This window comes from Vidua macroura, chromosome 11, assembly GCF_024509145.1.
Source record: "Vidua macroura isolate BioBank_ID:100142 chromosome 11, ASM2450914v1, whole genome shotgun sequence".
In the NCBI taxonomy this organism is placed as follows: domain Eukaryota; kingdom Metazoa; phylum Chordata; class Aves; order Passeriformes; family Viduidae; genus Vidua; species Vidua macroura.
In genome coordinates this window covers 15,831,774-15,858,431 of record NC_071581.1, presented here as the reverse complement: position 1 = coordinate 15,858,431, position 26,658 = coordinate 15,831,774, and the positions used below count along the sequence as shown (strand labels likewise).

The 26,658-nt window shown below is 49.5% G+C and overlaps 3 protein-coding genes and 1 long non-coding RNA gene across 13 annotated transcripts; 2 read left to right on the top strand and 2 right to left on the bottom strand.

Annotated features, from left to right (window-relative positions):
* Positions 1-695: 695 nt before the first annotated feature.
* On the top strand, positions 696-18,367 carry ZDHHC1 (zinc finger DHHC-type containing 1). 5 transcript variants are annotated; one of them, XM_053987307.1, is made up of 12 exons: positions 696-819; positions 1,944-2,162; positions 3,870-4,045; positions 4,673-4,774; positions 5,647-5,771; positions 6,104-6,262; positions 8,851-8,963; positions 13,717-13,802; positions 14,448-14,541; positions 15,522-15,630; positions 15,804-16,183; positions 18,282-18,367. In XM_053987307.1, exons 2-12 carry the CDS (start codon positions 1,944-1,946, stop codon positions 18,303-18,305), a joined length of 1,587 nt encoding a protein of 528 aa, XP_053843282.1. In that variant the 5' UTR covers positions 696-819; the 3' UTR covers positions 18,306-18,367. The 5 variants fall into 5 exon arrangements, with proteins under 5 accessions (XP_053843282.1, XP_053843281.1, XP_053843280.1 ...); XM_053987306.1 differs by lacking the exon at positions 18,282-18,367 and having other exon boundaries at positions 8,851-8,915; positions 15,804-18,258; XM_053987305.1 differs by lacking the exon at positions 18,282-18,367 and having other exon boundaries at positions 15,525-15,630; positions 15,804-18,258.
* Positions 12,493-15,558, bottom strand: LOC128812728 (uncharacterized). 2 transcript variants are annotated; one of them, XR_008438805.1, is made up of 3 exons: positions 15,472-15,558; positions 14,841-15,097; positions 12,493-13,126 (listed from the first exon to the last, which is right to left on the bottom strand). It is a non-coding gene; the product is annotated as an uncharacterized LOC128812728 (long non-coding RNA). The 2 variants fall into 2 exon arrangements; XR_008438806.1 differs by having other exon boundaries at positions 14,841-14,915; positions 15,472-15,552.
* A 2,708-nt stretch (positions 18,368-21,075) lies between the features above and the next one.
* On the bottom strand, positions 21,076-22,740 carry LOC128812725 (synapsin-1-like). 3 transcript variants are annotated; one of them, XM_053987310.1, is made up of 3 exons: positions 22,283-22,740; positions 21,558-21,634; positions 21,076-21,224 (listed from the first exon to the last, which is right to left on the bottom strand). In XM_053987310.1, exons 1-3 carry the CDS (start codon positions 22,738-22,740, stop codon positions 21,076-21,078), a joined length of 684 nt encoding a protein of 227 aa, XP_053843285.1. The 3 variants fall into 3 exon arrangements, 2 of the variants coding, with proteins under 2 accessions (XP_053843285.1, XP_053843284.1); XR_008438804.1 differs by having other exon boundaries at positions 21,144-21,224; positions 22,515-22,719; XM_053987309.1 differs by having other exon boundaries at positions 21,076-21,634.
* Positions 22,741-22,742: 2 nt separating this feature from the next.
* Positions 22,743-26,528, top strand: TPPP3 (tubulin polymerization promoting protein family member 3). Of its 3 annotated transcripts, none has more exons than XM_053987312.1 (4): positions 22,743-22,821; positions 23,982-24,173; positions 25,209-25,362; positions 25,620-26,528. In XM_053987312.1, the coding sequence occupies exons 2-4, from the start codon at positions 23,986-23,988 to the stop codon at positions 25,806-25,808; spliced, it is 531 nt and encodes a 176-aa protein (XP_053843287.1). In that variant the 5' UTR covers positions 22,743-22,821; positions 23,982-23,985; the 3' UTR covers positions 25,809-26,528. The 3 variants fall into 3 exon arrangements, with proteins under 3 accessions (XP_053843287.1, XP_053843288.1, XP_053843286.1); XM_053987313.1 differs by lacking the exon at positions 22,743-22,821 and adding an exon at positions 22,851-23,247 and having other exon boundaries at positions 23,811-24,173; XM_053987311.1 differs by lacking the exon at positions 22,743-22,821 and adding an exon at positions 23,201-23,355 and having other exon boundaries at positions 23,811-24,173.
* The last annotated feature ends 130 nt before the right edge of the window (positions 26,529-26,658 follow it).

Here is a 26,658-nt window from a genome sequence, read left to right as displayed (position 1 = left end):
ATGCTCTGACACATGGTGTGATTTTTGGGGCAGTCCTGGGCAGGGTAAGGAGTTGGACTTGATGTTCCTTGTGAATCCCTTCCAACTCAGGATAGTCCATGATTCCATGATCCAAGCATTCCCGGAATCCATCTTGCTGGAATTGCTGCTGATAGACAATGCTATGAGGGTTTCAAATCCGTCAAATGCTAGGTTATCCTGGTTGCCACGGGGTATCCTTAATCCTTCACTGATGAAGCAATCCTTACTTCCATGTCCTTTACTTTGTTTTACTTAAGCACAAACCACTGCAAAGCCTCCAGTAAAATTCCGAACTCCCCAGTAAAATTCTGCAACCTCATTATGTCACGGTGTAAATCTGAATATATATAGATTAACAAAAATACTACATTTTCATGCCATAAAGACTGGTCAGTATAATAAGGAATGGAATTTTCCAGGAGTGGGATGGCTTTAGCTCACAACCAGCCTCCACCGCGGGCTCACTGGGCATCTCCAGCCCCATCTATATGGAATGTCACGCCTTGGAAGGCTGGGGAGTGTCGTGGGCAGGGTTTCCCCGGGTGTGAGAGGACCCCAGCGCGGGGCTCACGTAGGACGGAGCCTCTCGCCTTCCTCCCGTGTGCCCGCGGAACGATCGCGCCCGGCGCGTTTTGCCCCCTGCGCGCCGCCGTAGCCGTTGCCATGGCGACGGGCCCAGCGGCCCGAGGCCCGCGGAGGCGCCGGGAGCGGCCGTGGAGGCCTCAGCCGGGGGCCCCGCGCCCTGCCTGGGCATGAGGCGGGGCCGGGGCCGCTGTCAACCGCTTCTGCGGGAAGAAGGTGAGCGGTGGGAGGTGGTGGAGTGCGGGAGGGGTCTACGCGGCTCGCACCAGAGCCGGGAAGCCGCTGACCCGTCCCTGCTCCTGGTGCTTGCCCTTGCGTCCCGGTTCGTCTCTCTCTGTCTACTCTGAAAGTGACTTCATGCTGCTTTTTATATTCAGTGTTTTCTGGAGCTGGATATAAAGGGGTGCCGGGCATACCCACTGTGGGTTTTGTAACAGGTAGCTCAAAGTGGTGCACGAGCAAGTGTGCAACAGCCTAATGAGGAAAGACGACATGATTGGTAATGATTTCTCATCAGTGATGAGCCCAGTTGCCATGTAGCAACTTAAATGGTGAAGGCAGGCAGATACTGCTAATTACTTCAAAGGATGAAGTTAGGAATTTTTTATTCCAGCCTACATGTTGATAAAACCATGCTGATGAACATAACTTATATTCTCTGCTATTCTTACCCACTCCTCTACCAGCTGACCGAAAAAGACATTTCCAGTCCTTTGCCAGGGACTGAAGGGCTGTTGGCATACCAGGGTTGGAATTGTCCTGATCACTCTTTCAGCAGTTGCAGTGCTTGCTCTCTTCCAGCCCCATGGAATTGTTCTGGCACTGGAACCATTATCAAAAATACCACAAGTGAGCCAGAGATCTCCTCCTTTTCTTTCATTACTCTCCTGTGCATGTTAATCAGACTAATTGAAGTTTGTAATGTTAGGTGTTAATTTCACATCCTCTTTAGTTACCAAGGAGGGGTGAGAGTGGTGCAGAGGTGCCTTGAGTCAGCTCAGGTCCAGCAGAGCTCCTTTGTGCTGGTTTTGTGATGCTGCCCCTGATCTACTGCCTGGTTTGCTCTCCCTGCTATCTCAAGTTTTCTGTGAAGCAGAGCAGCCCAACTCTCTGTTGTTAGAAAGTCTCCTGGCCCTGTGGCACGTGAAAAGCAGCATCTAATAATCCCCCACAAACTGAAAAAAGGAGAAATTGCTTCTGAGCTCAGAGCTGTTTCTCTTCACATGTGTCATCATTTTAGTCTCTAGCTTTGTCTGCCTTGGAGCATCTCTCCAGCACCAGGGCTCAGTCACAGTACTTTTGTTTCACATCTTTTTGTTTTCCATTTTTGATTTCTGTAGATGAATATCTGCAACAAACCCCATAATAAGATAGCTCCAGAGGATCTGGGCGAAGCTGTCCCTGAGGTGAAGGTCCAACGCGCTCGAAGAAATGGCTGGAGCTGGCCCCTGCACCTGTTCCAGGTCATTGCCTGGCTGCTGTTCCTGTTCTTTGCTCTGGTTGGCTTTGGGATCCTGGTTCCTCTGCTGCCCCGCCACTGGCTGCCCGCTGGTTACATCGTATCCTTGGATGGAGAGGAGAGCAGGGGGTTTAACAGCACTTGTTAGGCAGCACAGAAAGCGTGGGAGAAAAGCCCCTGAGCCAGAATGTTTCTCTGAACTGTAACCATCATCTTGATAATATCCTGACTATAAAAAACAGTTGCTTTGAGATCCTCACTTTAGATCACTGATGTTCTGCTGGTCTCCTTCATCACTCTCCATTAAGATTACTACCTTTGCCTCCAATTCTCTTCTGCTGCCTGCTTCTGCCAATGTGTCTCCTTTGCTTTATATTTTTTTTCTACAAGTGTGCAGCAGGGTTTGAGGGAAGTCATACAAAAAAGCCCCTCCTGAAACATCCTTGTTGTGAAGGCAGCCCCAGCTCCCTGTGCTGACTGGGTGAGTCATGAAAGGTGGCTTGGCATGCTCGTGGCTGTATGGTGGGCTGCTTGTGATGGCTCACAGTGAGTGTCCTCCCTGGGCACTCTCCTGTGTTCAGTAGGAAATCTGGGAGTGACGCACCAGGTGGTGTGGTGTGAACCTCAGAGGAGAGGTCTCTTAGGGGACAGTCTGGAGCAGCAGTTTAGGACACATCTAACAAAGACCCTGAAGGGTTTAGAGGAGAAGCAGCTGAGGAGATTTGGCTTGTCCAGCCTGGAGCAGCTGGGGAGCAATGCCAGTGCTCCCAGTACTCCCAGTGCCACCTGTACTATCACCTGTGCTCAGGGAAGGAACCTCCTCAAGACCAGACCTTGCTCTGAAGGGATGGGGTGTGCACTTATGTAATTTTTACATCTGACACAGATGCTTCTAAGTCTTTGATATGTTTGGGATGATTTTTTTTTATTATTGTTATAGTTTTTACATCTGCATGGTTTAGACATTAATATCATTAGCTCAGTGGTCTTATATCTACTTAGTTTGCTCAAATCCTTGATATTATCACAGTTCAAACCTTGTGAATTTGTCTACCAAATATCTTAATAATGCAATCTAAAGTTACTCTTAATTCAACAGATTAATATTTCCTCAGGTTTTACTTCCAATTCATAAAGCACTAATATCTATTTTGTGTCAAAGCCAAATCCCTTCCCAATCTGCTTCACCAGCCATCAGAGCTCCAGTAAGCTGGACCTCTCAGAGGCCTCCTTTTTTAACTTACATCACTGATCTATTTTCTGTAGGTCTTAGTATGATCAGTGATGTGCACATCTGGGTGTATAGAAACAATGCAAATCCTGGATCCTTTGTAGAAGCCTGCTTTAAAGGTGTGCTCCTCTTCCTTGGGATTCTAGGGAAAAGGAAAGCAAGATAATCAATACTACTTCCTTGATGTGACCTTTTTTTCTTGAAAGTCTGGTCCAGTGAAAGGGCATGTGCACAGCCTTTCCAAGGAGTCTTTGTGGACTAAGAAACTTGGACCTATGTCAGCAGTCTGTACTTGGGGTCAGATTCTGGTAAGTACAGGTAACTTTTGAACACATTCTCTCTTAGGAAGGGCACTTCTGCAAGGCAGAGTAGTACATAATGAGGAGGGATGTTCCTGTAGATTTGGTTATGTTTATCCAGGGATATTTATTGCAAGCTCTATCAATAAAGCTCAGATTAATGTGCTGCAGTCAGTTATGTAGCAATTTCTAATTCTATGCCATAAATTTCTCATCTGTGTGGGATTTGTCTATTAAGGATTAAAAGACACGTTAAATCCTTAACTGTGTACTCCAGTGTCCAGGAGTGTGTTTTATCTATCATTTAGTTGTTCATCTTACCGCAGTTTCCATTGATCCTGCGGATGCAAACGTGCGAGAAAAAAACTATCTGGGGCCTCTGGCCACCTTCAACCGTAACCAACACGCACATGTCATTGAGAACCATCACTGCCATGTCTGTGATGTAGATGTGTAAGTATCTCTTCTTTCTACTGCTCTGTCTTCTTCACCATTGCATTTCACCATTAGTCCTTAATGTCAGACTATAAGATTTGAAATTGAGCCCCTGAACTGCTACAGTGCAAGTTAAGCTTCATCCTGTGTCAGTGTTCAGGTAGTTGGGTAGGGGTCTTCTGTCAAATGTGGACGGGGTTCTGTGTTTTATTTCATTTTCATGTTGTATGGAGAAGGCTGTAGTGTGCCATGTTCTCTGGGTGTTGGTGTTTTACCTATCAGTGTGTAAGTAGAGTGTGTGTGTGCAGTATGCTTGTCTCTGGCTGGATGCTGGCCAGTTGCAGGAAATGCTTGGAGGGCAGGCATTGAGATCAAGCTCTGTAGTATTGCTGAAGGGATTCAAATAAGAATTCAACAATCTCCAAATTAAAAATCATGCAGTGCATTGAAAGGCAAATTTTGTAGTGTTTGCTGGATTGTGGTCCAGCAGTGACAGATAAGTTTGGGAGATGAAGTACTCCTGATGCAGAAGGTTTACTCACTGTTACGAGGATCTCTGCTGCTGTATCCCCCTGTGTTTGAGTCACTGAAAAGTCATAGTAATGAGTTGGTGCTGCCATGCTAATGCCACTCTTTCTTTGGCAGGAGTGCCAAGTCAAAGCATTGTGGAACTTGCAACAAGTGTGTGTGTGGCTTTGATCATCACTGCAAATGGCTCAACAACTGTGTGGGAGAGAGAAACTACTGGTAAGAGCTTGGCATTGTGGCAGAAGCACAACACTGCATCAATAATGAGGCTTCTTCTCTTTCCAGGGTTCTCCTATATCTCACTCCAGTCTGTACTTAGCCATGCAGAACCACTTTTCTTTTATCCCCTGGCTGAATAGAATCAGTCATGAGAAAACTAGATGGAAAATACAAGCATAATCATGCCATTAAAATAGCCAGGGATAAAATTTCTAAACTTAGAATGCTGTAGCTGAACATCTGTAAATATAAACAGAAAACATATAGTTATTATTTGGTATTGGGAAAAGCTTACAGGATGTTAATTGAGTGTCCTTAGTGCTTCTGAAAGCTGGAGTAGGAATGGAACCATAATGGTGCTGTTCCAATTTGAATCAACCTGCATCCAAATCATGTGCTTTCCCTACAAGACTTGCCAGTTGGCAGGAGTCACAGCAGCATATAGGGACCTCTAATCCATGCCAGGTTTGGAGACTGTCACTGATGCTTCTCAATTTACTTTCCTGCACTTAAACCCTGTGGAAAGCAAAGTGGTGTTGTGTCTGGGTGCCATGTTACACTGATGGCTGGTGAAGCAGATCAGGAAGGGATTTCCTTGGACACACACTACACTTCACATTTTGTGCAGGGAGCTCTTTGTCTGTCCTAGATATACTTGACTGTTTTGTAACCATGGCTGCACTAAAGGGTCTCAGTTTAGTCCCTCAGAGTAACAAATAATAAGAAAAGCTGTTCACCAGTATCTATCCTAAGTGTAAGAAAGTGTGACAGTAATTTGAGATAGTTGTCTCTATCTTTATTAGAGGCTGGGATATTGATTTGTGTGTGTGTTATGTTATTGAAGCCACTGAGAGCTCTCCCTTTCCTGGCAGGCTCTTTTTGAATAGTGTGCTCTCTGCCATTCTGGGCCTGGGGCTTCTGCTGCTCATCGCTTTCTACGTCTTTGTGGAGTTCTTCGTCGACCCCGCGGTGCTTCGCTCTGACCAGCACTTCGATGGTACAGCAGTGTTTCACATGAGCATCCTGGGAATCAGCCAGCATATCTTGATGAGGGTTTGGATTCTGTGAGCTCTTCCACTGAGGAGGAACTCCATTCCTTACTGCTTCCATTTTATATTTCTGTTAGGGTATCTCTGCTCAGCTGGATGGAATGTCTTTCCTTACAGAGCTAATTGCTCTTCCTCAAAGCCCTACTGGATTTCTTAGGCCTCCAGTGCACAATGGGTCTGCAGCTACTTTTGAGTTAACAAGATTTCCAGCTGTAAAGTTTATTTAGAGATAATTCATACCTGGACAATCTACTTACCTCCAACTCTCTTTGTTTTACAGCTTTGAGGAACCACATGGACCGCTGGTTTGTGTTTCTTCCTGCATCTCCTGTTGAGACTCAGGCACCTGCCATTTTGGTGACAGCTGGGATTTTTATTCTTCTGAGCCTAGTGACCATGATCCTGCTGGGCCACCTCTTGACTTTTCACATTTATCTCTGTAGGTGTTTTGTTCCTGTCATCTATACCAACATTTAATTTTTGCTTATCTTCTACTCATCCTGCATTCACTTCTGTCACTAATATACGTACACCCATTGTGCAAAATTGGGATTTAACATTATATTTCTGAGTTCCCCCCTGTACCAGGTAGGCTTATCAGTGCTTGTGTAATGTGGGGCTTGTGTTGGGCCTCTGCAGCCATGTTTAAGCTATGTTATCCTGAAACTGAAAGCACATTGGAGGGTATTGGAGAGGCCAAGTGGGATGAACTGGTCAATCCAGCTTGGTGCCAGCAATGGCAGATTCAGATTAACTCCATATATGGCCTTTGTGAGTCTCCTCACTGTGCTCCCCAGTACTTCTGTTGTGTGAAAGAGCCTGTTTTTTTCCCTTATCCCAGAGAAATGTGCATGTATGGAGCTAAATTTCTGATTGGAGCACTGCCATCCAGGTTAAGGTCTCTTTATGGAAATTGTACCATATTGATACAAGAGGATTTGTGGAATTCAGAGGAACAGGCTTTCAGAAAGGCTTCACTTTAGATCTACTGCTTGTTGCTCTGTCAAGAAAGGATATTTATGTTTGTTTATGTAGAGATAGGCATCAAAAACTTTTTTTCAGCCATCATCTAAAATTAAGCCAATGCTTTTTGGCTGCTGATGAAAGTCACGATAGGGAGAGATCTTACGTTTGCAGTAGTTGGTGGTGCCAGAAGTAGGAAAGAAGGGATGTGGTGGAAGAGAAGTGAGGACAGTGGTTACAGAGGATCCTTGGATGGATTTTGAGGTTCTCACTTAACAGACCTGCAGATGCCAACACAAACTAGGTCAGCACAAACCAGCACGGCTCCAGAAGCAAAACAGTTACACTGCTGAAGTGTAGTGTTCGATAGGTGAGTGTTCCCCAGTTGGCAAGGACAGTGCACTCAGTGAGGACATTGACCATCATTTTCTTGTACAGCCTCTTTGAGCTTGACTGAAATTTGGGCACGCTGCAATTTTACGTCCCTGGCAGAATTGACAGTTGGCTTTTCTGGGTTAATGGCACTGCCTGGAGATTTGAAAGGTTGATAAGGTTGATCTAGCACTTTTTAAAGGCAAAAAGCATAACAAAGCTCCAGGAAGGTTTCTCCTGAGTGAAAAGGGATTATTCTGTTTAGTCCTGAGTGGCATTTATCCTGTCCTTGTGTGCAGCTTCCACAAGAGGGTGCTCCCTGCCTGAGATGACCTGCTTTATCTGTCAGACAGAAACCTCTGTGTGCCACTGGTTGTGCTCTGGGCTTGGGGAGATTTTGCTGCTCTTGTCTTGGGGTGATTCTTTTTCCTCTTTCAGAATAAATTTCGAGCCAAATTAACTTCTACTTTTGGCCCGATTTTAAATCTTTATCTTCCATCTTACGTGGAAACAGAATTATTGCTAATGTTTTTAACGTTTTATTACAGTATAATCCGTTTCCCTAATGAAACTGTTCCCAGCTGTGCAGAATGTAATGTGTAAGACCTTGCTTTAAAGGAGGGGTGTCACCACACTGAAGCCTTTATTGTGTGCTGCATATGAGTATGCATTGCACTTACCACTGCATTTACACTTACTACTGGCTTTCAGGGAGACAAAGTATGTCTGAACTTAAACTCCTCTTATTTTATACCTGTAATTGTCAATAGTCTCCTCTGAATGCTTAAAGGTAGACAGTTGTAATGAACTGTCTTCCCTCTTTTGAGACTAGAAATACACTTTACCAATTCCAGTGTAATTATTGTTGGTCAATATTTCTTCATATACCTTTTCGGTTTGCAATAATTAAATTACAGAAATTAAGCAGCACCCATACAAGTAGTACAGCGCTTAGGCTTCCTGTTAAAAATGGCTTAAGTCAGGTATGAATATTAAAATTTAATGTCTAGTTTTGTTACAAGCACAGTGAAAATTTCAGACTTGCTCTCCAGATTTTAATTACTCACTATGATCACTCAGAGAAATTAGGTTATTCTCAAAATAGTAGGTCCGTATATTTAAAATTACTAGTCTTGATTCAGACTCCGTTCTGGAGGCATTTGGTGAAGCAGGGCACAAGAAGCTTGGAGAGAGAATATTTTTTATTCTTCAATACCAGTAGGCTAATAGCAGAATAAAAAGAAAAAAATAGTAGGGAATACAGGAAAGCATATAGGGTTTGCACATTAAGTGTCGGTCACTACAGGACACACTAACCTGCTCAATTTCTTCTCTCCATTTAGCACCACATACCTTCTGATTTCCTTACTGAGCTGTTTGTACAGTGCAGATCTTAAACCTCTTCAACAAGAATAATGGATTTGCCCTGAGATGAACTGAAAAAATTACTACAGTATAGAAAGCTGTACCATTCTAGGACACTTTAGAATAGCAGGACTATGAGAAAGCATTGTGATGGTGACAATAAAGGATATAGTAGGATATGCACAGTGCACAGCTACTTTGGCTTAGATTATCAGTTTCTTCATGTCTATAGTTACTATTTGATTGTATAGTTATCCATCCTGTTTGTATAAGTGCAATCAGGGAGGGGCCTTTCCTGTGCTGACAGGTCTCTTTCTTCCCTTTCAGTGTGGCACAAGCTGACTACGTATGAGTACATCCTGCAGCAGCGTCCCCAGCAGCAGCCAGACAAGGTAGACAAGAAACAGGACTCTTGTTCCTCCCAAGTGAGACCGAGTCAGGTACTCATCCTACTTTCAGTCCATTGCCCAAAACCAGCCTTGTTTGTTTCCTTTGTAAACTTTGCTTCACTTTCTTGTGCTCCATATTTTAAAGACAGTTGCTAGAGATAAGACTTGGTACTTTGATGGAGTTGAGTAGGATGTGAAAGAGTGCAAGGCCTGTAATTCCATGAACACTTTAGGTATAAGCAAGCACTGCTTTCAAAGGACTCAATCCCACCCACTCTCTTCTTCCACCACTTGTTTTGGGCCCTGCACTATCTCGTCTCTTCTGCCAGCACAGCTGTTCATTAGGACAGGGTGGGGCAACTCATCTGAGTAACAATAAACTTTATTAAAAAAACAGTTGAGCTGGCCCAGCTCCTTCCCATTTGGTTCACCAAGCAGTCACATAAATGCCTGGCTCAGCACGAAGCAGGGTGACTGAAGAGTGGGAAGAATCCTTTCCCTGAATAGGACAGGACCATCTGTTTGGGTGCCACTGCACATTTTGGGGGCTTGTGTCATGACTTCAAATGAGACAGGCTCTAGGGCTGGGAATCTGGGGCTAATCACTGAGCAGCTAATAATACCAGTAATTTAACCATCTTAAAAGTGGAAAGAAACCCCAGTTTTTCAGAAAAGACCCAGATATCTGCTTTTCTTTGAAATTAGTCTGTATAATGATAAGGATCCTTGTTATTACCATGATCTATATCTCTGTAAGAGTTCTATAAGCTCCTAAATGCTGCTAGACTCTGCAGAGGCAGATATATCAGGCTCTGAATTGAGAGTTCAGTGTAATTTATTTTGCTACAAGGCAAAATTAATTATTGGATTAACTCAAATTTTAACTAGACACATTCTATACTGATTTCAGCAGGGGCTTGAACTAGAAATTTCCAGAAATTCTTCCTAGTCTAAATTTTTCTGTGATTCTCAGTCATGTGTCACTTTTCATTTTATGCCAGTTAGTTATCTACTATACAAACAGTTTTGTATTTCATAAGAAATAAATTAAATATAAGCTTCATCCAAGTATTCTCTGTAGAGATACTGGGATGTCTCTGGATTAATCCATAGTTTTTCCTTATCAAAGCAAAGGAGAATGTGAGCTCATTCAGTTTTCTATAATATGAAGTCCCTAGCTTTTCATATATATTTTTTACTGTTTTGGAAAAGTTGAACTTTCAGTTTAAACAGAGGTTTCCATAACAACAAAAATATTTGGCACTTTGCTTTGCTTACTGTGAAAATTAAAACAATAATAAAGCATTAGCTCTAGTCAACTCGTTATTGAATTTTAATTGATACTGAAAAGGTATTTGAACAGGGGTGGACTTCATGTGTGTGTGCACTTTTGGGATGTTGGTATTCTCCTGTCCTGTGATGTTCTCCTGTCTGCACTGGTTCTTATCTAGATATGTGTGAATATGGTTAATTTGAAGCAGCAAACCTGGAAGGAGCAGGGTGAAAAGGAGTTTGGTGTTTCAGGACTGCAGTTAGGACCTTGGGGAACAAGAAAGACTGGATGATGCCCAGTAACATTGTTAAGAAAAATGTTAACCCACTAGATTTTCCTTGTTTCTTACATAGCAACCAGAGATAAACACAAACAAATAGATTGGAGTAGGAGGACACCAAGTGACTTGCCTTTTGTAAGCTGTGTTGAATACAGCCTTCTTTAGCTTGAACACTGCAACCCTTTGTAATTGATCCAGCATGTTGTAAGCATAAAATGGAAATTACCCTCTTCCCACTTTTGTCTGAACTGTTCATTCATTTTAGGGATTAAGAAGAAACATGCATTTCCCCTTTAATGCTTGGTTCTGAGCCTTATTCAAGCTTGGGTGTTGGTTTTGGCTTCAGTTTTCCATGTTGGTCTGTGCTTAAGTCTTCAGCTATGTTCAGGTTAAAGGATTCTTGTTCAGGATAAAGGATTCTTATGTACTTGTAAGATCCACAAAGTAAGAGCCCTAATTTTGCACATTTAAGTGGTTCAGATGTCACAAAAAATGCAGAGCAGTTGGGCACATTGAGCCTTTGCTTCTATTACCATACATAAAGCAGGATGTGCAAGTAACCGTTTTTTCTGTCGTCATTTGCAGTCCAAAGAAATATAAACTAAACCAAACCCTATGCTTTAATGCATAATTGCATTCATGCCAGGGAGCTGGCTTTCATATGAGGCCAGCTGGGATGTGATTCTTCTCACATTCCTAAAGTTTTGAACTTGTTTTGGAAACTGATTCAGGTTGGTGGGGTTTGATTTTAAATATTAAACACAGATTTTACTCAGCTTCCTTTACACTTTCAGAATTGTTTCTTTCTTCCATTGTCAATATAAGAAAAACTTAGTCTTCACTCTCAGCCTCAACACTTGCAACAGATTCACCTTCCTTGGGACAAGAACTCTTTTTTCCTGTTCAATTCTGCTTCCCCTCCAGGCAGACAGCACTTCAGGGCACTTCCTGACACTGAAGTGGTTGATAAGGGCAGCTGCAGTGCTGATTTAGCAGGGAGCTAAATCCATCCTGGGCTTGTAAACCATGGACCTTGGGGTGGTCACAGCTGGCAGCTGGTGGACATGGCAAGGATTTGCACGGGGGCAGAACTTGGGCAGTGTGTCAGTCCAGCAGTCTGCTTTCAGCAGGAGCAGCAGCTGAATCCTGACAACCCAGCTGCAAAGGGTGGCTTGTCTTGATGCTGCAGTGGAAGAATTCTGACTCTCCTGCTAAATGCCTGGGAGCAGAGGAAGACTTGAACTCTGTGCTGTGGCTGTAGCTTGTGTCACACTCTGAGAGAACATTGTATTTTCTACTGATTGAGTCTCATTTGTTTTCATAGTCAGCTCTAATGCTTTACTTTCATTTATGTGGCTGGTTTGGGTCTACATTATTTATAGAAGGCTGAAATGAACAAAATTGATTTTAAAAGGCTCTTTCATTCCCTGCTTGGAAAGAAATTGTCCATGATATTCTCAAGATGAATCATTTATTAAGCTCCCTTGAAATGCCAGTCCTGCAGTCCTGTTTATGTGCTGTGGACATTGAGTCCTGATTGTTTGCAGTTATTCTGTGCAGTGGGATGTCTCCTGCTGCAGCTCATTTCAGCCATGATCTGCTTCCCTCTGAAAAGACCTGCATCTCCTGCCTGTACACCCACAGTGACACGAGTCTGTGTCTGGTCTTCTTCCCTTGTGACTCAGGCACATGAGGCCTGAATGTGAATCTTGATTGTAAATGTCCCAAGGTGCTTTGAGGAGACATTTGTGCACACTTAGTGTTCAGTTGGTGATGAGTGATGATGTGACTTGAGTTACAAGTTCCAATTGAAATACATGTACAGGTTATTAATCTTGCACTTTGATAATTTTTTAAATCAGAAAGACACAGTTTTGATTTCTAAACCAATTCCCTTCAGATGTTATGTTACCACCTATAAAACAGCTGAATTTTTTTTCTCTTTTTATTTGCCTCTCCTTTTTATTCCTAATGTCTGAACTGATTTCTTGGCTGTCACTGAATGTGCAGCTCCATGGATTCTTTTCTAGTTCAGAGACTGTTGCTTTGTATATGAAGTTTAAACTGCTTTTCCCACATGCTTCACTTTCCGTCTTTACCTCTAGCTATATAGATTTTTGGTGCCATTTTAGCACCCTGTAATTCAATATTGTAAAGATCTTCCAGAGCTCTTTGCGGCTGGCTTTCATTTTTAATGCCGTACATCAGGGAGTGTCATCACCAGGCTTCTCACTGCTCTGCTCTTTTGTTGATTGTTTATGAATTCATTCAAGTGCAGAGGCCCTGGATCTCTCAGGAACTCATTTGTGGCGTGTCCAACTTTGACTTCATTTTGTCAAATTTGCTGATCAGGCTCTTCAGAAAAATAGGTCTTCATGAGCTTGTTTTAGCTATTTTTGAAGCTAATGCATACCACATTTTAAATCCTTCCATCTTAATCTAAAACTTACTTTAAAATATCTTTATAGTCACTGCATAGTGAAACACTTATGAAGAAGTTCTCTTGATGATTATTCAAGTTTAAAAGCAGCTGATAAGTGGTGTCCAGGATCTTCTAAGCATGGTTTATCCTTTTTTTGATAACAGGGCTGTATACGCTTCATCCCTTTGTACTCTGACCATCCTAACTGGGTGCTTTTGAGGGAGAACTGGAGTCCTTTCCTGTAATGCAGCATTTTGATTTAGGAAATTATTCTTATAATGTTTCTGAAAATATGCAGTTTTCAAGTTCAGCTGTCATTACTCTGAGCTCATCCATACCTGAGGCAAATAAACAATATATCACACTCATTTTAAAAAATCAGCAGGTCTTAGCCATACAGGGTCACACAAGAAATAGAAAACACTTTGTTTTTCCTGCATATTTCATGCTTCCATTCTCCTCACCTCCATTTTGCATTTAAAAGACATTTTTTGCATTCACTGTGGAGCTCCTCAGATTGGACTGTGTAACTAATGGAAGCTTTAAGTGGTATTTTGAATGTGCTCCCAAGAAATGACTGAGCTGATCTCTGTAAATGTGATTTGGTTTTGAGTCACATGAAATGCTGGCTGGACTAAACAAATTAATCATGAACTTCTAATTGTGCCAATCTTGGGTTTTCCATCATCTTAAGCAGCAGTTTTCTGCCGTGCTACCAATAAGGACAAAAGATGTCTGGCATAAAGAGAAAGAGTAAATCTCTAATGGAAATCCTTCTTCTCCCCTATGTGTTCTTATTAGTCTGAAAATGTTTGTTTTGTTTTTCCAGGAAGCTGACTTATTGTCAGGTAATCCTGGCTATACAGATCCTGGAATTCAAGTAGAAGAATTCTCAACAGCAACTTCAGGAAAAAGGTGAGAAAAGTCAAGGATAAGATTCTCCCAGCACCATGTGTCGTGAATGGGAAATTGCTATCAAGGTCACTGATGGGCCCTAAGACAAAAGTTCTTAGAAGGATAGGGAGCACCAGTGTTTTGAGCAAGGCATGGTGAAATCTTTGAGTTTCAGGAGGGTAGATACCTGCAGGAATACTTGCCTTCCCTCTCCTGGGAAAATATCATTCCTAGAATACTCTTCTTTAAGCTGCTTTATATTAATTATTTTATATGAAACTGGTTTTTATTAATTGTTTTATATTAAAATTACTTTAAGGCTGGCTGATTTGTCCTGTAACTCCTCTATTGAGCTCATTACAGTTGCATGATTTCAGGTTGTGGAGAAATGTATCACAACAGTTACAAGTTTATAACACAGGCAAGCACTCATGAGAAGACAGGATCCTTCTCTCTTAATTAGTCCTTTCCTGTTAACTTGTGTCCCTGGGGATTTCCTTCTTATTTTGCACCATTGTGCAGGAAAAGTTCCCCTGCAGTTTTGCTGGGAATGCTGTGTAAGGCAGGGGAGGCTGTGATCAGCCTGATCTGTACGTGCAGGCAAAGAGGGCATCAGACTTAAGTCCTGCCTTAGGGAATCACCTTGTGTGTCTGCTGTGTTTTTAGCCTTCCAAAGCTCTATGTCCATAACCAAGAAGGTGACCCCAAGCAGAGCTCATCCCCTGAGTCCCCATCTCTTCTCTCTGTGGCCCCTTCTCAGGTAAGGAAGATTTGCCACACACCCAACCTGCTGCTGACAACCCACCCAGGTGCTCGGGCATGCTCACTCTAGAGCAGGCTGTGCTTACCCCTGCTCACACAGGCTCTGCCTCCCCCCCCGTGTGTCTGCAGGTGTGGCAGTGCCCTGCAGTCACCAAATCCAGGTGATTTTCTCCTGTCTCCCCTCACAGGCATGATCAGAGCTATCCTACAGTCCCCTCATAAGCTCACAGCTGTAACACAGCTGTAATCCAGTGCCTTGCTGCCCCAGTGCAGCTCAGAAACTCTGACTATACTTACATCTTTGTTGATGTAAGAAGCTCTGCATGTTTCTGTAGAGCAAAATCCAACAGTTTCAATGTTCAAATAAGGCACCTGCCCAGAGAAAGATGGTGTATGTGATTATGGAGCTTGAATGTATGGAACAGCTCTCCGAAGTCTTGGACTGGGCTCCTGAAGTTCATGTATCTGCATCCAGATGCTCTCTCCTCTTGCTCAGATGGCAGGTGGTGGTGCTTTTCCTCTTTCTTCCAAGGTTATTAATCTTTAATTGCCATCTAGATGGTAAGAAAATTTTGTTTTCATCTATACTGTATTTGGGACAAGGACTGTCCCTTTCTTGGGACATCCTGTGCTGTGTGAGTTTTGGTTCCCTCTTCTAGTTTGGCTTTACAAATGCAAGTGACCAGTGTCTCGTACAACCCCCAGCTCTATGAGACAACAGCTTAAAGGTACCTACACAGAGAGAGTCACTGTATGCAGATAATGTGGGTGTGTGTTCATTAAATGCCTGTTCTTTATTACTCTATTACTTCATAGTATCTCAGTCTTAAATGGTAAAATATTCTTGGACTTTGGTTATACCTAGTGCTTGTTATTCAAAGTAGGAAGAATTAAAAAGAGGTAACAAGTTAAAAAATTGTCTCCTTACTTTGGGCTGGTGAAGTGACTTCCCTTCTCTTGGGCCACTTGCTTTCACAGCAGCAGAAGAAAAGAAGAAAGAAAACGCAGAAAGCTTCTTCCTCAGCAATGGACAGTGGATCTAAAGCACATGGTACACCACAGCCTTCGTTACCAGATCCCCCATTAGGTGAGAGTGCACCAGTCAGCTTCTCTGCTGAATCTTGCATAAATATATGTATGATTTGCTTTAACACTAGTACATCAACCACATCAGAGTTCCTGGGCTTGTTGATGTCTTTGTGGGGCTGAGAGATCTCTCTCTCTCCTTAAGGTTTCTTCTCCCTTTATTTCCATCTGCAGAGTTCCCAGCCACGGCTGCTGCCTCACCTTCCCACAGGCTTCACCTCTTAGTGCCAGCTTTTCCTCTGAGAGCTGCTGTGTCCCCTGGCAGCACAGGTCTCATCCAGGCAGCAGGACCCACAGCTGACTATCACTCAGAGTCTGCTGAGTCCATGGATGAGATTCCTGTGGCTCAGACTCGCCTTGGGAGCCCAGTCCTTCAAGGGCCTCCTAAGAATAACTCAGGCAACTCTCAACATTATCCCTTGTCCACAGACAATCCCAGAGGAGTCAGGAAGAAGAATCTGTATTCTGAGCACAAGGTCAAAAGGAGAAGCTGCCAGCTGGATAGACGCATGGAACGAGACCTGGAACTTTTTTCTAAGGTTCCTGCTGTGTTTGTAAGTAAGAGCAGTGGAGAACCTCTTGTCCCTCAGCCCCAGCCCAATAAGACCACGTCAGAGCCTGACCACAGAAAATGCACCAGCAAGCAGCATGTGGGCACACATGATCCATGCTCAAAGGACATAAGGACAAGCACCACAGCGGCCTAGGGATCATCCTTCCAAAGCTATGGCCTTTGGGAACAGCGTTAGTGCTGTGTAGAGGCCTACAGGACTCACCCCTCACTGTGCACGTGCTGTCAGGCTGCAGTGGGACATTTCTCATCCTCAGCCAAAGGCAAGAGGCAGCAAGGTGGCAAACCTGAGGTAGACTTGTTGCTCACAAGAGCACAAGAGCTCAAGTGCTTTCCCTGGGGAAGGACCAACCCCTCTTGGCCCTCTGCACGCTGGTACTGCAGTAAGTTCCCAGCAGAGTTTATGGGGAAGAACAAGGCTGCACCTCTGCCATCCCCTGCGCCCTGAAAGCTGTGTTTCCATCTGCCTACACCCTGTCATTGGATCATGCTCAGGGGCTTCAGCAGGTGGTCAGGGAGTAACCTCAGGATTGCCCCATCCCTATACCGCTTTTCACTGTGCACCCTCAAGCCAAGTCCACCACCAGCATCTTCTCTGTAAGGCAGCATTGTTTGACCTGCTCCCCCTTCCCAGCAGTCTGGGGTGCCCCATGCTGCAGCATTCTCATCAGAAGTTTTGGGATACAGCAGGCCCTGGAACGTTTCCAATTCCTGGGCTGCCAGATCTGTATAAGTCCACAGCCAAGCATGGGGTGTTTGTAGTGCAGAAAGATCCCACAGCAGACAGTGGGGCACATGGCCAGTGCCTTGAGCCACAGCACCCTGTGCTGGGGGTGAGCTGCAGAGAGCTGTCTGGGCTGCCATCCTACAGCACCTGTGCTCTCTCTGCCCTCGTGGCTTCCCCAGGCACCATGCCCCATTCCAGATTCCTGGCTGAGTGCTGAGGCCGGGCCTTCAGCAAGCCCAGATCTGCCTAGCAGCCAGCTAATCTCAGAGCTCAGACAGCAGCTACACACACATCTCCATGGGTTTTGCCACCAGCATGGCCATGTCTGACAGGATTTGGCACAGCCCTGAGCAGCAGCAGCACTGGCATGGCTGGATGCACATTTTGAGGCACATTCCCAGCACAGCACACTGCTGGTGCTATGAACAAACCAGTGCACCTGCAAAGAAAAGGAAGCCAGGGAAGTCTTCATCACCCTTCCAAATATTTTGATGCATGGAAGGCACGACTGACTTTTCTCCAGCCTTCCTCCACCCAAGTGGGTGCAGGCTAAGGAAGGACAGGACAAAGCACTGTGCTGTGAGAGTTAAACTAAGCTGTTCTCCCTCTGTCTAGCTCAGTCTGCAAGCATTCTTTGCAACTGGGTCAGAGCAGGACAGGGGATCTGGGGTCAAAGGCTCTTTGGGCACAGTCAACACAGGACAGTCAGGCTGAACTCACAGCCTTGATGGGAGAGACTAGCCTGAGAGAAAGGCCTGGAAGTGTTTTAAAGGGCTGCCTTACCACTCTTCTCTTGTGTGATTTTTGTCTCCTGAAAGAACTGGGATGAGGAGCTTTGAATCTTCATCAAATTACACAATCTGTTGAGCAGAAAAAGTGAAGTCTGTAGCTGTTGAAGTCATTTGGTCTCAGTTTGCAGGAAGGGCTGGCCTGTTGTCACACTCCTGCCTGCTGTAGCCAGTGGTGCCCACTGGCAGTGTGACCCTTTGGAAAAGCAGGTGAGTGTGGACCAGCAGACATGGCACTGGGTGTCTACAGAGACCAGGGCATTGCTCACCTATGGGTCCCAGTTAGACAAAGTCCTTCCTCTTGTTTCTCCTCATGTCTGCTGTCATCCAAGGAAACTGTGTCCTGCAGTAATGCTGGGCTCATGGTTTTCCAAGGCCAGCTGTCCCTCCACCAGAAAGCATTAGTAATTCCTCTTCAGCAGGTGCCCCTGAGCAGACCTTGTGTGTTTTCTTGAACTGTCCATGCAGAATCAGTTCCAAAATCATGTATGGAGCTCTTCAGTAGCTCTGGCCACAATAAAATTTTCTATATTCTTTGCTAAATAGTTTCCTCCTTTCTTTTGCAGCAGTTCCTGGCTCTGCCCCATTGATGATTCCCCAGGCTGTTTGGTTCACTTCTCCCTGAGCCTCTGGAGTCCCAGAAGGGCTCAGCACTGTAACTGATGGGGGGATGACAGCAGTCCCTTCTCCACAGGGCCTTTTGGGTGTTAGATGGGAGTGTCTTCCCTGAGGGGTAGGGATCAGACCATCATCTCCCTGAGCTGTGTACCCCAGCCTGGTTTTTGTGCTGGAGCAGGATGAACACCAGAGGAAGGAGGCCCAGCCAGCCCTGCATTGTGCTGAAGAAAGGCTGCTGTGCTCTTTGGGCTGAGGGGAACTGGGTTTCCTGGGCTATCAGATGTCCAGGCACATCCTTCTGCTGCCTTCAGCTGGAACATTTGCTCCACTCTGCTGAATAACTCAAGACTGCCAAATCTGCAAGGCTGTGTCCGTGCATTGGAGCAGCTGGGTGCTGAGCCAAGAGCCAGGCTCCAGCAGGATGGGCTCTCAGCACTGCCAGTGTTGGACTCTGATCTCCTAAACCTCAAGGGCAGCAGGAGGATTGTGTGTGCCACATGGTGATTGAAATTGGCTGGGGTTTATATTTTTGCCACAACCACATCCGAAGAGCACTGTTGAAGATACACAGTGAACACCCAAGAGTGAAAATGGTGAGGCTGAGATGGGTTTAGCTCCTTCCCAACCTTGCTTTTGTCCTCTTGAGCCTTTAATGTTGATACTCTGCAAGTTTAGTGCCAATGGCATTTCTGCTGCTCTGCATGAGGAATGTCCATAGCAGACCTGTGGCAGTAAGCAAAAAGAACATTGGGGTGCTGCTGCAGAGTCCAGCATGTGGGCAGAGCAGTCCTGGGCTCAACACCAGAGGGTTGCAATGACCACAGGCTGCAGCCAAAGGCCATAAGAAAGCTGGGTTAAGATCCTGACAGCAGAAGTCCTGATGCTTCAGCTCCCTATCACTGCAGACACATTGAGGTCTGACATCCTCAAGCACTTTCTCCAGCACTAAATAAAAAGTTTTTGCCAGGGTGTGAACTCTCCCATCAGCTGGAGGCAGTGCCCTGGACCAGCTGTTTCCACCACAAGACACTGTAGCTTTCTATTAGGAAGAAACAATGATTTGCAGGATGACAGCTTTCCACAATCCTCTGAAATAATATCATGGTCCCTGGCCACTGTCTGGCAGCTGTGCCAGGCCCTGCAGTGCCTGCTCCAAACCTCCACCTTGGCATGGGATGCACATTGTGCTTACTTTGATCTTTGAGCCTGGCTTGAGGTTCTTTGTTTTGTCTTTGAAGTCAAGGGGACCTTCCTTTGGGAAATTATTTTGTAGGAGTCTGTTCCTGCACTACTTTTGACACGTCCTGAGAACATCTCAGTGAGCTGCCTTGAGTTGCAGGGTGGGCAAAAGGAAGTTCCTGCCAGAGGATGGAGCTTTCCCCCGGCTCCCGTGCCCGGTGCCGTGCGTGGCACGACCGCAGCTCGTGCTCAGTGGCACACCCGGCACGGACACAGCAGGGCCCGGTCCCCGATCGCGCCGCTCAGCAGCCGCAGCTAAGCCCCGCTAAAGCCTTGTGGACACGCTGTTGCTGGGGTGACCGTGTACATATTGCACAACCTCCGAAACACTTCCCTCTGTTTTGTAGCAACTCGCGCTAGAGAAGCGGCGTTCCCGCATAACCTCATCCCACCCCAGACACGGCCGAGCCAGAGACTCATTCCTGAAACGGGATGAGTCCCGGGAGGCTGTGGTGCCCAGCCTCGGGGGAAGTGAGGGGCAAAGAGGATGGGAGTGAGCACAGAGGGTGCTCAGAGCTTGTGCTTTGTGCCCTCGTGCAAGCTCTGAGCTGTGCCCGGAGCAGTCACAGCACTCCGAACTCTGCGTGAGGGTGGGGAGAGGGACACAGTCTCAGCAGGAAGCAGCCCAGCAGCTGAAGCTGCACTTCAGGGATGCAGCTGTGTGTGAACCTCGGTGTGTCTGGGGTGAGCGCTGGAGTATTCGGCTCATTATGTCCCTGGGGCAGGAGACAGCCTGGGAACATCCTGACCTTGATTGGAAGGGAAAGGCCCCCGGCGAGCTGAGCACTGAGCCGTGTGCACGGTCCTCCATCACATCACATCACAGGACCTGTGCAACCTCCCTCTCAATTCCTGCCCGTCCCGTGGGCTGCGGACCAAGTCACAGCCTCCTCCGGGCTTCCTTTTCCGGGCTGCATGAGGAACGGCAGGAGCCGGCCAAGGACCACGCTCCATCCCAACAGGGCTGTCATGGTGACAACAAACGCACAACAAACCCCAGCCCTTAGGAACTGAAATCTGACCTGCTCAACCCGACCCCGTGGGCAACTCACCAGTCGTGGCTCAGCGCCCCCCTTACCCGGCTCTCCCCGTGTGCCTTTGCTTGGCTCCTTGGGCTCTGCAGCCCCAGGACCAGCTGAAGCACCTACAGAAGAGCTGCCCACATGTCCAAGTCCTCCTCCACCTGCTGCTAGCTCGGAGGATCCAGGCTCCCAGGCTGCCCACAGATGCCAAATCCTGCTGGATACTCCAGCTGATATTACCTGGTTCCTGTCTGGAGCTGTCATCTGGAAGCAGAGCCAGACACCTGCTTTAGTGAGGAGCTGCAGGGCAAGCTAAGGATAAGGCTGTACCTTCATCAAGACTTAACCACCCTCCTCTGTGGCAGTAGTTATTCCCTTGCCCTTAAAACAGAGAGTTTACAGCTCCTCCCCACCTTCTGCAGGTGGGATGACACCCCTGGGTCCTTGCTGGCCTGCAGAGAGGCTGGTTGAAATTCCCACTTCACAGCCAGGCACTGTCAGCTTTGACCTTCTGCACTTTGGAACCTGCTCTCATATTGTATGAGGAGCAGGAAGAATGTGTGATCAGGAGAGTCCTCCTGGTGCCACCTCCTCCATGTAGCTCCCAGGCTCTCTGGCCATGTCTGAACTCTACCAGGACAAACCAGAGAGAGGGAAAACACTTGGTGAGATCTGCCTGAACTCTGGCATCAGGTGAGCCTCCACACTTGCCCTTCCCACTCTGGACTGTCCCCTCCAGGTTGTCCTTGCCACCCCGCCTCTGGCTGGGCTGTGAAAGGGCAGCTCCTGTGGAGCCCCCGATGGAGGGGCCACAGGGTTGGTTGGGGAGCATAATAAAGTGGGGTCCTTCATGTGTCTGACCAGCTGGGCCTATGCAAAGTGGCCAGGGGCTGTGATACACCTGGGGCCTCTGCCCCAGGCACTCACCCTGGGTGAGTGCCAGGCCAGAACCCTGGCACTCACCTCTGAAGTGAAAGGTAAAGTTAGTGATCCCAAACTCCCAGAGCTGGCTGGTGGTTACCTCTGGAGGCCCCCAGACCCTAATCCAAGAGAGAATCAGTGTGAGTGGGTTGCTCGTGGCTTTGTCCAGTCAATAACTGTCAACAGTGTCCTAGGAGAGAACAGGTACCCCTCAGCCAAGTGGAGGAGGTTGTCACTGGGGCTGTGCCCCACAGCAAAATGCTCTGGGTGCACAAGCAGAACTAATGCCCTGGGACAGCTCAGCCATGGGAACACCTGTGTTTGTCCTTAACCTGTGGCTTCTCTGTACGTGGACCAGGGCAGACAGACCACAGCCAAAGACTGATGTTTGAGCCACTTCCTGGTTCCCAAAGCTGCTGATTTGTCCGCAGGACCCCCAAGGCAGCAGCAAATCACACACTGTGTGTCCTGGCTGTGTACAGCTCCTGCTGGTGCTGCAGCTGATCACCCACGATGGCCTGCACCCCCCAAGCCATGCCAGCAGGGCACTGGGATCAAAGCGGGCTGTGGGCAAACAGCTGAGGTGAGGCAGCGAGTAAGAGACGTGGGTTGTGTTGGGGCTCCATGACAACCACAATATTTGGGTACTGCCTCAGCTCGCAGCACCCACTGGGAGCCCTGCGCGTGGTCATGCTCCAGGCTGCCAGGGTGGGCACTGCTGGCATGTGGCTGCTCCAAGGGTGTCTCGCTGGGCCACAGGTGCTCACCACAGTCCCTGACACACCAGAGGGGTTGGCATTGCCTCCTCAGCCTGGGCAGAGGCCTTGGTCCGTGGTGTCACCCCCCAAGTTCTTCTATGGGAGCCATGGTGACCGTGTGGGGCAGGGGCAGGGGCTGTAGGGTAAAGCACAGCCGGGGTGCCAGGGGGAGCCTGTGCTGAAGGGGTGGTGGAGTGACCTTGTGGGTTTATGGTGGGGCCTCGGGGGGTGCTAAACAGACCTTGTGGGACAGCTCTGGGGCTTTGTAGGGCGATGGAGAGACCTTGTGGGGTGTAGGAAAGACCGGTCAGGTGCCGGTAGGGTCTCGTGGGGAAGCAGAGAGGCTTCATGGGGTGGTGGAGAGTCCCAGAGGTGGTCCGGGTCCGCTGCCCGGGCTCCGTCTCCCCGCCGCGAGGGCGCTCCCGCCGTGCCGCGGGCGGGGGCGGCCCGGCCCCTCCCGTCGCCATGGCGGCGCCTTAAACAGGCGGCGGCGGCCGCCCCCGCCCGCCTCAGAGCGCGGCGCCGGGAGGTGAGCGAGTGACCGGGAGGTGAGTGACCGAGCGACCGGGACTCCCCGCACCCGCGGCCCCTCCGGTGCCCGTCCCGGGCCACTGCACGGGGAGGGAGAAAACCCAGGGGGAGGCTGGGCGGGGGTCGTCGCTGCCCCGGCATCCCGCAGCCGCCGGCAGTGACCTCCCAGCCGGGCGGGGAGAGCCCGGGCTGGCGCTGCGGAGCCGTGCGGACCCGGGGCGGCGGGAGCCCGCGGGAGAACGAGGCCGGGAGGCGACCGGCGGCATCCCCGCCCCGCCGCGCCTCCCTAGCGACGGTCGCCAGGCGACGCCCATCTTCCCTAGTGACGGTCGCCAGGCAACGCCCATCCTCCCTAGCGACGGTCTTAGGGACCACTCCCCGTCCCTCGCCGAGGCTCCGGGGCCACATCCCAGCCTCTCTTGCCCCGGCACCCATCGGGTGAGGTACCCGCTCTGCACCTCGGGGTGCTGGAGAACCCCCTGGGTACTGGAGCTCCCCGGAGTACGGCCGTGCCCAGGCCTGGCTGAGATGCTGGGGGTACTCGGCGCGTGGTGAGGGATGCTGAGCCTCCAGGGCGAGGCTGGCGAGGCGATGGCAAGCGGGGATGGGGCAGCAGCAGCAGTGCCGCCACGGGCTTCAGAGACTTGTTGGCTACTTGTCACCCTGCAGGGCATCACGCTTGGCCCGGCCCTGGGGGCAGGTCACAGGGCTGGGGTGCTGCAGCTCCGCACAGGGGGATGGAGGCAGGGGAGAGGTGGGGCTGAAGGCAGGCGGCGGTGCCGGTTCTCCTGTTGTGCGAGCGGGAGGAAGGCGGACGCATTGCGTCATTCCCGGAGAGCACTCCCGAGGGGACAGGCTGATGCACTCACTCCCTGCCAGCCCCGGAGCCGACAGCCTCGCTGCTGACAGCTCTCGACCAGGAGCCTCCATTCCCCAAGACACGTTCTTGGCTTTCGGCCTCGGGGCTCATCTGAGCCTGCTGTCAGCCCTCACCCCACGCCCACAGGTGCTGCCAACACCCCGATCCTGCTGCAGAGCCTCCACCCTTGCCAGCCTTCCTCCTCCTCCTCCTCCTCCTCCTGTTGCCCTCGAGGGCCTTCAAGCAGCCAGCTGAGCTCTGCCGTGCAGCCAGCAGGAGCCTGGGTGGTGCTGGGCCCATCTGCCCCCTGTCCTGCAGCCCCATGGCCGGGAATGCTGAGATGGCATCCCTGGAAGAGAGCTTCCGCAAATTCGCCATCTACGGCGACACCAAGGCGACGGGGCAGGAGATGAACGGGAAGAACTGGGCCAAGCTGTGCAAAGACTGCAAAGTCACCGACGGCAAAAGCGTCACCAGCACCGACGTGGACATTGTCTTCTCCAAGGTGAAGTAAGTGACTTGGATGCCTTTGCAGTATGGGCAGGGTGTGGGGGTCTCCACAGAGCTGTGCTACCCCTGCTGTGTGCCCAGGCTGTCCATCCCGCTTGTCACGGAGCTGCGGGTGCTGTCCTGCAGTGTCCCACCTTCAGGTGGGACATGTGGCTGCTTCTGCAAGACCTAATAATAAATCAACCCAAATTTGGGGGTGGGAGGCTCAGATTTGGTGCAGAGATTGTGCCCCTGCTCCCACTCCAAGAATTGGGGTGGGTCTGGTTGGCTCTGCCAGGTTCCAATCTCTCAAGAAGTGCCACAGGGAGCAGAGGAAGGTGCTCAGGGTTGTCCCATACGATGTGGCTTTTCCCTGGGCCTGGCCAGCCAATGCCCAAGCTTGGGGAGGACCCTGGTCCATGGCAGTCACAGGGGCAGCTTGAAGGGCTAAAAGGCACCTGGAACTGCTTTTAGGGTCCCTGAGGACACAATGATGCTTCATGCTCCACACCAGGGTGTGGGAACAAGGACGGGTAGAGAACCTGCTTCCTCCTTGTGCTCTGTCCAGGAATTCCCATGTTTCTGGGCTGGATCAGGTGGAGCTGAGCATTGGGAGGTTTTCTGGGGTGCAGGAGAGCAGGTTGCTGTGCTGGCCCAGAGATGAGGACCAGGAGCTTAGGGGAGAGATGCTCTGTGCGTGTCCTTCCAAATTTGACTGGAGGATTGATGCTTGCCAGGGGAGAGAGTATGGTGGGCAACCCAGGCAGGCTGGAGCAGTGGGAATGGATGCACTCCTCTCCTGACACCAGCACTAAGTCCTAGAGCACTTCCATGCACCCTGGTGTTTGGTATCAGGGACTTCAACAGCATGTGGCTGAAAAGCTCCTGGAGCTCAGCACCAGCTGTGCCCAGCCCAGCCCATTCAGCTGTAGCTGAATTTCAGAAGTGGGTGAGGGACCCGAGGGTGGTGTAGGACAAAGTCTCTGATGCACCTCATCCCATTTGGAGGCATAACCCAGAGACATGCTGGTGGCAGCCTGAGTTTTGTTCTTGCAGAGGGAAGACAGCTCGTGTCATCAACTACGAGGAGTTCAAGAAGGCGCTGGAGGAGCTGGCCCCCAAGAGGTTTAAGGACAAGAGCAAAGAGGAGGCGTACGAAGCCATCTGCCAGCTGGTGGCAGGGAAGGAGCCCATTAACGTGGGTGTCACGGTGAGTGAGGAGCCCCTCGGCTGTGGGAACAGGAGTGATCATCACGAGGGGAGGATGGAGCTCTGCCCACTGTGCAGATGCTTTCTAGGAGACCTCATGGCCCTGAGTGAGGGGGGGACCTGAGGGTTTCATAGGGCACAGGGGGCACAGCAGAGTCTTTGTGGGTGCCAGGAGCTTGTGTGGGGCAAGGGATGGAACTTGTGTGGGAAGGGGATGGAGCATCTTCTTGTCTCCCATGTCCCATCTCCCCACTGCAGAAAGCCAAGACAGTAGGAGCTGTGGAGAGGCTGACGGACACCTCCAAGTACACGGGCTCCCACAAGGAGCGCTTTGACGAGAGCGGCAAGGGCAAGGGCAAGAGCGGGCGGGAGAACATCGTGGACACCAGCGGCTACGTCAGTGCCTACAAGAACGCGGGCACCTACGACGCCAAAGTCAAAAAGTAGGGACGGTGCCCGTGGCGCCACCGCCCCGGTCCCTGCGCGCCGGCCGTGGGGTCGGTGCACAGCCCTGGGACGTGCCCGTGAGGTGGGGCCCGGGAGGCCGCGCCGGGGCCGGCCCCAGGCTGGCGGGATGTCGCTGCCCAGCGCTGGGGGGACTGGGGAAGTCACCGGGCCGCGAGCTCTGCCCCAGCGCTGCGCCCGTCCCACCCTGTGCTGTGATTCCCCCGCCCTTCCTGTGTCCCCCGTGCTGTCGCCCCAGCCCCACACCGTACTAACAGCACTGCTCCTCAGGGCTCCCCTGCCCCGCCGGCACCCAGACCTTCCCTACCTCAGCCCCGGCTTTTGGGGCACCCTCCCTTGTCCCACCGGGGACCGCCGCCTGTCCTCCCCTCCCGGGGACCTGCCTTAACCCCGCACCAGTTACACCACAGCCGCCTCCTTCCTTCCCCGCCGGTGCCCTCACCTCGAGGCTGCCTGACTTTGCCGCTTGCCCAGCACCGCGGGAGGCTCCGACCCTGCGGTGCCGTTTGTGCCGGAGCCGCCGGGATGCTCCTGGCCCAGCCCCACGATGCACCCCCGGGAGAGTTTGGTGTCGCCTGGCCATCTGCAAAGGTCTCCGACCTGAACCCCCTTGGCCTCCCGCTCCCTCCGTGAAGCCCAAACCAAAGGATGCTGCAGGCCCACGCTGTAACCCGGCTCTGCAATAAACCCCGTCCGCACTGACGCTCCGCTCTGGTTGTGTTCATGCACCGAGCAGCCGGAGCCCCTCTGGCCGCTCGCCCGGCCGGACAGAGGGGGCTCGGGCGGCCACGCCGCCCCAGGGCAGCTGTGCCGGGGGCTTGGCCCTGGCCAC